The 9,683-nt window shown below is 44.4% G+C and overlaps 2 protein-coding genes across 6 annotated transcripts; one reads left to right on the top strand and one right to left on the bottom strand.

Moving 5' to 3' along the window:
- Window positions 1-554: 554 nt before the first annotated feature.
- Window positions 555-3,083, bottom strand: LOC144207955 (mitochondrial nicotinamide adenine dinucleotide transporter SLC25A51-like). Of its 2 annotated transcripts, none has more exons than XM_077733647.1 (2): window positions 2,691-3,083; window positions 555-1,859 (listed from the first exon to the last, which is right to left on the bottom strand). In XM_077733647.1, the coding sequence occupies exon 2, from the start codon at window positions 1,800-1,802 to the stop codon at window positions 882-884; it is 921 nt and encodes a 306-aa protein (XP_077589773.1). In that variant the 5' UTR covers window positions 1,803-1,859; window positions 2,691-3,083; the 3' UTR covers window positions 555-881. The 2 variants fall into 2 exon arrangements, with proteins under 2 accessions (XP_077589773.1, XP_077589774.1); XM_077733648.1 differs by lacking the exon at window positions 2,691-3,083 and adding an exon at window positions 2,419-2,653.
- Window positions 3,058-9,658, top strand: ints10 (integrator complex subunit 10). Of its 4 annotated transcripts, none has more exons than XM_077733643.1 (18): window positions 3,069-3,809; window positions 3,899-3,966; window positions 4,028-4,131; window positions 4,208-4,347; window positions 4,411-4,492; window positions 4,560-4,700; window positions 4,758-4,932; window positions 5,567-5,736; window positions 5,808-5,947; window positions 6,003-6,156; window positions 6,232-6,314; window positions 6,651-6,806; window positions 6,908-7,016; window positions 7,109-7,188; window positions 7,255-7,417; window positions 7,522-7,615; window positions 8,572-8,640; window positions 9,041-9,658. In XM_077733643.1, exons 1-18 carry the CDS (start codon window positions 3,681-3,683, stop codon window positions 9,195-9,197), a joined length of 2,214 nt encoding a protein of 737 aa, XP_077589769.1. In that variant the 5' UTR covers window positions 3,069-3,680; the 3' UTR covers window positions 9,198-9,658. The 4 variants fall into 4 exon arrangements, with proteins under 4 accessions (XP_077589768.1, XP_077589769.1, XP_077589770.1 ...); XM_077733644.1 differs by having other exon boundaries at window positions 3,070-3,809; window positions 5,808-5,944; XM_077733642.1 differs by having other exon boundaries at window positions 3,058-3,809; window positions 4,560-4,932.
- The last annotated feature ends 25 nt before the right edge of the window (window positions 9,659-9,683 follow it).

Here is a 9,683-nt window from a genome sequence, read left to right as displayed (position 1 = left end):
GCAAGCGTGGCGGCGGTGGGAAGTTGAGAGTCACTTTGCTAACCTCTAAAGAGGAAATGAGTTGGGAAAAGAAAAAAAATATATCTCCCATAATAAATACAGCATCAGCATCCTGATAGTGTATTTGTGCACGGCTTTAAAAATGCTAATTAATAGTACTCACAACAAAAGGGAAGTTGGCTATTATTTTTGTTCATAAATGTGTCTTACCAGTCATTATGAATGGAAAGTAGCTCCTGGAAAACTAGGATCTGGGAACAAGAAAGCCATCTTGTGCCTCTTATTTTGAACGGAGGTAAGTCACTCATTTTAAAATTTGGTGATTTTTTTGGGAAATTGCTTCCAAGTTATGATTTTACAGACCTTTAACTGATTCACATGCATATTTACTGTTTGGTATTCAGGATATGTTCTGTGTCACTTAGTAAAATTGATAGAAATCGCCTATTAATAGTAATAGATGTCCAATACATTTTGGTAGAGAGGCTGCCAACCTTCCCAGTCCCAAACTAGACGCCCATTGCCCCCAACACGGATCATATACATACACCCAGTCATAATGCCTATTTGATTGTTTTATTATTAGCCAACTCCCCCTTTTTCACATAGCAGTTCTGACACTCCCATTCAAGTTGAACGTATCTCATCTTAAGTAATAAATTAAAGAACCCAAAATGTTCACTTTGATTGTTTTTGGCGACAAAGGACGCAAAACACAGCACACACAAAACTCATGATACTGTAAACAAAAAAAGATGCTGGGCTGGAAAAACGAGACTTTTCTCCCCTCGTTTGGACCCTTGGCATACAAACTGCAAAAAAATGTGACCCCCCCGAGGACCACTCACTTTGTTCGTTTGCATTTTGTGGCAGTCTCACTTTCACACCAGCTTCAGCAGCAGCTCGTAGGTGGCGTTGATGATCCCCCAGGAGAGGAGCGAGCGGTGGTAGTTGAGGTGAGCCCCCCGAAAAAGCATGGCCAGGCTCCTGCCTCGCTCCCGCCACACGGTCAGCAGCACCTGGCCGCAGGGCTGGAAAGCCCCGCCCACCCGCGACTGCGCCCGAGACTTGATGACATTTAACGGATAGAACATGATACCCAGGCCCGCTCCCAGGACGCCCCCGCACACAAAATCATTAACCAGGTGACCTGCCCGGGTGTCGGCCTCGGGGAGCGCTTCCTTTATGGGTCCTCGCAACCCAAAGAAGAGCACGTTGCTGGGACCGTTGCGCAGCAGGATGGGCACCAGGCCGCGGTAGCACTCCCGGACGCCGTACTGCGACAGAAGCGTCCTGAAGGTGTGCGCCGTGTTGTTGAAGCGCCCGTGGTGCCGGTGGTCCTGGAGGAGCGTCTGCACGCGCTCGAAAGGCGCCAGGATGGCCTCGGTGGTCCCGGCCAGCGCGGCGGCGAAGCTGCGGGTGACCAGCTCCGGCACGCCGCTCCCCTCGGCCCGCTCCAGGAGTACGCGGGAGAAGTCCTGGTACAGGCCGAACATGATGGCCACGGTGGTGGTCTTCTGGAGCAGCGGGGGGAGGATCCCCCGGTAGAGGTTCCTCAGGCCGTCCCTCTGGAGCTGTCGGACCGCCTCCGCCGCCAGCACGCCGTGCAGCTGCTGTCGGAACAGGACCTTCTGGATGGGGAAGGTCACCATGATGTTGGTGAAGGCCGCCATGGAGCCGCACACGTAGTGCTTTCCTTGGGGCCCCAGTATGGTGCTGAGGGGCCCGTTGGAAAGCAAGGGGGGGCCTCCTTTGGTCAAGGGGGAAGGCGGCGAGGGCGTCCGGGATGACGGCGAGTCCATGGTGACTGGGGGCACTCAATGCTCCATCACGTCAGCACTGCTCTCCTCGAAAAACACCTGACGGAAAGCAAGGAATGGGTGAGTTAATGAATGGCGGCGTGACAGTGCCAATGTTTACGACCACTCAATATATATATACATTTTTTTCCATATTGCTTGAATGCTATTCTTACATTTATTATTCATTTTGAATTTAGAGAAATCTATACACCATATCAGTACTTCTTGTTGTGCGTTGGTCAGGTAATATATATAGATAATAGAAAAAAAGAAGCTAATTCTAAATGTAAAAAAAATAATTATGGACAATCAGACTGTTCTCCTGTAAGAATAGTGCAACATTTCTGCAAATATATATTACTCTAATGTAACAACAACCTTGTAAACAAATGAGTTTCTACCTTCACCATAACATCTTCGATTAAATACAGTAAAAACACGCCCTTGCTACTAGATAGCAATTCGAGGCGTGCCTTTGCAATTATAGAAAAATAACCCAGAATAGCTTCGCCATAAAGAACAAGTCGTCAAAATGAAACCGTCAAAAATAGGATTTCGAAAGATAAGCAACCCTAGGAGGTTAAAGGTCATCAACTGTCACCACACGTTCGCCTACCTGCTATCGCGCCTCGTCTTGCAAAAATGAGCAGCCAACGAGTGTCTCTTGTCATGCCAATCCAAAAATACCATTCATAGAAAGACTTTGCACCGGAAGCTTATAATGCAAGCCACAATCACGGCGTGTCAGTTTAGCATGCTACGTTGCTAACCTGCCCGACTGAAAATGGATAAAGCAATGCTTGGGTCCAGCTTGTGGACGTTGGACGTCAGGAGACCAAGTGAAAACGTAGGCGTTTACATGATCGCAGCCTGAAAACGATTGTTTACCTGTCGTGTGGACCAATGGTTGCAGGCCTGTCCCCCGACAGGTGGAGTGCCACCTTCCTTACCCAGGAAAAGGCCACTAACTCGACCCCCAGGTCGCGTCTGCAGCTCCACCAACAGGTCTCTCTTCTTCTATTCCCATTTCCGCTCTAGCACTAAATAAATTATCGTAACAGCGCCATCCAGCAAAGAAAAATATACCAAACTCCTCCTGATGCTAAATATTTTTTTAATCAGGCAAAACGACAACATGCAGCTATTTTCAAAGTATTTTCATTTTGAAATGACAAACGATTTTTTGGCGAGTACACGTGAACACAGTCTTTACATTTCCCGTCAATGCATTGTGTTTTTCTTTATATTTACTATTTTTCCATCATTAGAACGAATGGGTTTGTTTGGCAACTTGTATTATAATAATTTCCACACTTGATGTGACATTTGAGAGTCGTTTCTTATGCCATATGTTTATAATATATATTTTTAATCACGCCATCACTCAGGCGAATGACGATCCAACATGAGACGCAAAATGAAATTAATATGATTGCTTTGTTACGTTTGCTAATGTTCCTCCTGACTTGTTATTGTTATTATTGTGATATGGCCGCAGCTGTCGTAAAAAAATAGACAATTTACGACTATCAAATGACGTCATCAACAAGGCGACAGATGCGCGAGAGAGCCAGCATAAATCTACTCTAAATTTGTTTGTTTGCATCCTCATGCGTGTACAATAACATGCGAATACAAACCGGTTAGATGTTTTCTGGATTACAAAAAAACTGTAACGCTACATAATTCCAACTACCTTGCGAAGATAATTTCGATCATCTTTTAGCTTTTTCCTATGGACCGTCAGTAATCTTGTCATGTAGTGTGCACCCGATGCAAACTGGGCAAATCAAGTCCAAAAAAAATCTTGATGTCAGAGTTGGATTGCGGCCAAAGTAGGATTTATTGTCGGTTTGACATACACGAAGCTCAACACAAATGTCTGCGCAAAAAGACTGCGAATTTTTGGTCAAAAGAGCTCGGGAGCTGGTTCCAGATGACCCTTGTGCTGCTAAAGCTTGGCTCATAACGGCCAGAACCCTTTACCCAGCCGATTTCAACATACAGGTACTTTTTAAAATTGGGACAGTTGTAGAATTTAAAGAGATCTAGAAAAAGTGGTATTTTGTATTTAATAATACTATAATCGCCCACAGTATGAAATGTACACCATTGAACGCAATGCTGAAAGGACTTCATGTGCAGGAGGATTGCTGTATGACATGTAAGTTTTCCCAGTCATGCTAGAGTAGTCACTTTTAAGAATATATTTCTCTATGCTTTAGGTTCCTAAATTTCCCAGATCAGCCCGTCGTGTGGCGTGAGATCAGTGTCATCACCGCGGCCCTGCGAAGCGAGGCTCAGGACAAACATTCACAGTTCCTTCGAGGTGAAAAAAAGTGATCCTTTTCCATAAAACTCTCCTGAGACCTTCAAGCTTAACTTTGTTTCTCTGTCCACATCAGGGCTTTTTGAAACACTACCTGGAGGGATTCAGTGCGAGATGCTACTAAAGGCCACAGAGCAGTGTTTCAACACTTTGGAAAAGGCAGAAATGCTGTTACTCCTACTAAAACGCTTTCCGGAGTCTGTCGTCCAGCACGGGGTATTGTACTTTTTCCTCTGTCACACCGGGAGAAAATATTTTACATCTCTATTTTATTCACAGGTCAGCTTAGGGGAGACGTTGTTGGAGGCTGAGACGACTGAGAAAGTGGAATCGCCCGTTAACTGCTTCCGAAAACTTTTTGGTCAGTAACATAGTGTGATAAAAAGAAAGAAATTTCAGCTAAAAGTATTTGTATGCTCGTTTTACAGTATGTGACGTCCTTCCTTTGGTTATAAACAACACGGACATGCGCCTGCCAGCCAGCCTGCTGCAGAAATACATTTTGAAAGCTGCAGAATTTTACATCGGTTACGTCACTCGAGGACCTTCGCCCGACGGACAGATCAATGGTGAGGCACGTTTGTTTTTCGCTCATTACGACGACGTCATTTTACCATTTCTGACAGTCACACAAGACGGTGGTGCGCTCAAGTCCACTGGAGTTTCCCGCGGCTCCCAACGCTGCGTTATTGACGGCTTGTCGGAGAAGTCTTCGGCGGTCGCCGAGCCTTGGGAGAGGCTGCTGGACCTCCTCGCGGTCGTCGGGGCAAGATGCGAGTGGCAGGGTGATAAAGGACAGAGGTATGCAATTCATGTAAAAAAGAAAATGAAAAAAAAAGAAAAAGAGCAAATATCCTTGCATTCCGTGCCATTTTATACCAGGGCTGCAGCTACCACCCAATTAGGTCATTTAGGTCATCTATACATACTACTATTTCTGAGAATGTGTGTGTATGTGTGTTTTTCAGTTAACATTGGACAAAATGGTGACAACACTGCACATCCGATTTGAATGCGGTTTTGAACGAAAAATTACAAATGTACGGCTCTAGGATGTTACTGCGCTTGTTTTTTTTTAAATTTTGAGCCCGTTTTTCAAAAAAATGATTTTTCAAATCTTGAGTCGCATTATTAGGCAGAGCTAAAAAAAAATCAATAAAATCTCTCAATTTTGGATCAAAAGTGGAGAGGCTTTGTCGCCCAAGCGAGGTTGTGTATAATAGTTATACATAATAGACAATAGTGCGTATTTGCACTAGCAGGCAGATGAAAAAAAAACTTTCAAAACAAACCATTATGATGCCATTTTAATTCAATGGATTATCAAATGGCAAAATTGAATATGACCTAAACCCTAAAAGAATGACTGGATTTAATGGATGAAGCCAGTGAGCGCCATTCACAAAGGTGGGTTTGTTTCTTTTGTATTGTACAGGACTTATGTGGAATTGCTTCAGAGAGTAAAAGAGCTATGTCGCTACTTACCGGGTTTGGAGGGAGACACCAGAACCCGCTGCTGCAATCAGGTGGTCATCTGTACCGCCTTGGTTCTTTTCCGCAACGCCTTCCTCTACGTCTCGGCCGTTCAGCCGGCACTCTTCCAGGGTCAGTATTGGCCACGGCGCCAGCAGAGGCACACTGACTTAAAATAAGGACCTGTCACTTTGATCCATCAGGCGTGAATGCTTTGAACTTGGCGCCATGGATTCTCGTGGAAGATTTTAGCTCGGCATACAACGATGTGGAGGTGGAGAGGCCAACCGTCAAGCACACACACAAGAAGCGCAAAATGGCCGACGGCAGAGAGAAAACCGTGGTGAGGATCACGTGAGCTGACCATCAGGCAAGTGGTTTACAAATGTTTCTTTCAGAGTTCGGACGACGAGGACGCTTTGGGGAAAGTGCGTGGCCGGCACATCCTGGCCAACAAGACGGAAATGCCCAACTGGTCGGAGACTCTGGAGGGATTTTACACGGCCAGGGAAAGCTGGGATCTTCTTCACTCCCACGACGCCCTGGAAACTGGTCATGTCTGAATCGTCTTGACCCGTGCTAGCGAGAGGCCATTGATTCTAAGTGTCTGGATTTGTGTTTTTACAGAATTCAACAAAATGTGCGCCTCATGGAAGACAGAAAATTGGCTGTGGTTCCGAATCTTCCTCACTGACATGATCATATACCAGGCAAGAAAGAAAAGTACATTATCAGGAACAACACTGAGCAGATTGCAGTGATGTAGAGCCATTGCAATAATAGATTGGATATCGAACATTTTTATAATGAATGTATTTGTATTTTATTCTGAATATACTATTGTCTACTCGTCCACACTAATTGGACTGCTGTCATTAACATGGCAATAGGTCTGAAATAAATGCTAGCCTCAGATTTATTATTATATCAAATGTTGTAAACAATGCCTAGTTTGCATTGACGATGAAAAATCACCAAAGTCCTTTCCAGGCAGTGATGGCCATAAACAACATTGTCTAATTAATGGTTCTTGTGGTTTTGTCCAGGGCCAGTACCGGAAGGCCCTGTCCAGTTTGCACCAGATGGCTGCCGTGCAGCAGCCCCAGTTGGGCCAGCAGAGCCCCTCGGGCCAGACCAGTCTGGAGCACCACAGGGCCCTCATACAGCAAGCCTCTTGCCACTACGCACTGGGAGAATACAGGGTACTCTTTTTACTTCTCTTTTATATCAAACAACTAAATCAGTTTATTCCTATTCCCCCCACAAAAAAAAATGGACTGTTGTAAATTTAAATGTTTTTCAGATTGCCTGCGAGAAGCTTCTGGACGTTGTCAGTGGACTGGTACCACCCACCCATGAATCAACAAAAACATTAGAAGATCAGACCAGACCAAAAACCAAAATGAAGAAAAGTGCGCAGTTGAAGAAAAAAAAATAGAAATAAAAATAATCAATAAAGAAAAATGGCCTTTTGAATAAACCATGATCTATTTGTCCACTATAGGCCACGACCTGAGATTGCTTCCCTGCACCAGCAATGCCGTCCTGCCATTTTGCCTCCAGCTAATGTTGGCCTGCTTTAAGGTACCGAGCTACCACTGTAGACTTTCCGCAGGTGGGCTAACGGCCAATTTGTCAACCGCTCGATAGCCGCGAGCCTTCGCGGACACCCGAGACGATCTTTCGCTGGGTCACGTGGTGGTGCTCCTGCAGTACGATTGGCCGCAGGGCGAGACGCTCTTTCTAAAAGCCGTGGATAAGATTTGCCAGCAAGGGGCTTTCCAATACGAGAATTTCTTCAACTACGTCACCAGTATCCTGACAAAACCCTTTAGTTACCCACGCAAACTCATTTTGGGGTATTTTTGGATGACTTTTTTCGAATTTTTCTGTTAATGTCCTTGAGCTCACGTCCAGACATCGACATGCTGGAGGAGTTTGCCTACCTGCGGACCCCCGACGGAGGAAGGATCCAGTTGGAGCTGCTTCCCAACCAGGGGATTTTGATTAAGTAAGCACGTCGTCATCCTTGCAAATTCACTTGATGATCGACTTGTTGTTACTCTGAAAATTGCATTGAAAATAGCCCGCACAAGAAGCTTGAATAGAGATAGATGGAGCTAATGACTTAAACAGTGCATTTCCATTAAGACTTTCAGTATTTTGCTTCACGCAGACATGAAAACAATCCAATGTGATGAATTGAACTATCTGGGGCATTTTCTCTTTTTTTCCGCACAATTGTTTCTGTAGTTTGAATATAAATATCTACTCTCAAATGTACTCTGTGGATATTGCCTGACTCCCCCTAAACAAAAGCAGGCTTTCGTAAAAGAGAAGGCTTATGCAGTATCTCACAAAAGTGAGTACACCCCATCCAATCCGGTGTTGATGGGACAACACTGAAGAAATTCAACTCGAGCACAAAATGATGTACTTCATTTCTTTTTTTTTTTTGCTTATATGCACAGGTTTCCTAATTTAACACCCCGCATGCCCACCCACAGGAGCATTTTTGGGACTTGCGCCATCCCCCCCTGCCCCTTCCATCCTTTTCCCATCATTTTAAATTACTAAACGTATCCTATGTTGGGTGTCCTCACTTTAGGGAGATACTGTACCATATCTTCTGGACTATAGGTCGCACCAGCCAAAGATATCCACTATGCAGGAGAAAAAAAAAAAGATTTTGAAATGGCATTTTTGAGCATTTAAAAAAAAAAAGAAGATCAGAAACCAAGACAAAAGTAACACTATTAAACAGGCTAAATAGGCATCTATTAACCAATTTTTTTTATTTGTATTTTTTTATTAAGTATTAGTCAAACTATGACTAATGTGTGACTTATGGTCCGGACAATACGGTATGTTAAATCTATCAAATGACCTGTTGGTGGAAGTTGCAGGCTTAAGAGCACTTTGAATGCATCTTCACTTACTGAGTGTTTGAATGTTACTGTCCCTCAGGAACCCTAGGCCCGCCCTGGGGGTGGAGTTAAACACCCTTCTGCTACAAGGGGTCCAGATGATGGACAGGTACCCCGGGCCCCTCTCACCACGGTCCCCCTGACACCAGTTGCCATTCATTCCCGAGTCCGAGGCCTGTCACCCCCCCCACATCCCCGATTTGATTTCATTTTTCAAATATTTTTTGGCCCATCACCTAAAAAAACATATATATATTGTCGCCGTTTTGGTTGATTTGAGCCATCGCTCGTCTTTCTGTCGTCGTCATTACCGTCCGTTCCCAGGTGGTTCTGGATGTTGTGGAATGGAATTTTCTTTTGGCCTTTTCACAGCATTTCATTTGTGCTTCTTTTTCACGTGTTCTGTCGATGGACGTGTTCTCTGCGTTTTTCCAATAGCCCCGTGTGGCGTTCACATTCGCTTCCCTAAACGCCACGCCGGTCTATTTATCTTTTTTTCTCCCGCGCAGACACCACACGGTGACCCGAGGGATTACCAAAGGAGTGAAGGAGGATTTCCGATTGGCCATGGAGAGGCAAGTGTCGCGTTGCGGGGAGAACCTGCTCGCCGTCCTGCACCGTTTCTGCATCAACGAGAAAATCATCATCGTCCAGTCCCTGCCCTGACTGACATTTTGTCAAAACCTGGCAACCCACTGACTGTCTTGTGAGTATTCTTGAGCCGATATTTTAAGGGGTTTCATGATCATGTTTTTTGGGGGGGATGGTGGTCAAAGTTCAATTTGGTTTTCTATTCCATAGTTTACAACCGTGTTTTTTTTTTGCCAGCGACGTGCATTCAATTTTACTACATTTGCCAATACACAAACAAAAAACTGAATTTTTAATAATGTATTTCAGTTGTATGTTTCAGATGTTCTCTGTTATGAATATGAGGCGCACTGGGTTTATTCTTTTTGCTTTAATGTGTTTTAAACTTCAATTGTAAAATAGTCTTTTAGCTTGAATTAATTTACAACGCATTTTGTTGTGGAATTACGTCTGTACATTCCACACTTTTGAAAGCTATTATTAATAAAGTCGGAAGGTAGCCCAAAACATTTGTTGTCACACCATACAAACCACTAGATTACTTTTTCATAATGAAGCATT

Source organism: Stigmatopora nigra, chromosome 14 (genome assembly GCF_051989575.1).
Source record: "Stigmatopora nigra isolate UIUO_SnigA chromosome 14, RoL_Snig_1.1, whole genome shotgun sequence".
NCBI lineage: Eukaryota > Metazoa > Chordata > Actinopteri > Syngnathiformes > Syngnathidae > Stigmatopora > Stigmatopora nigra.
The sequence above is the reverse complement of the archived record's forward strand: the minus strand, read 5'-3'. Positions and strand labels throughout refer to the sequence as shown.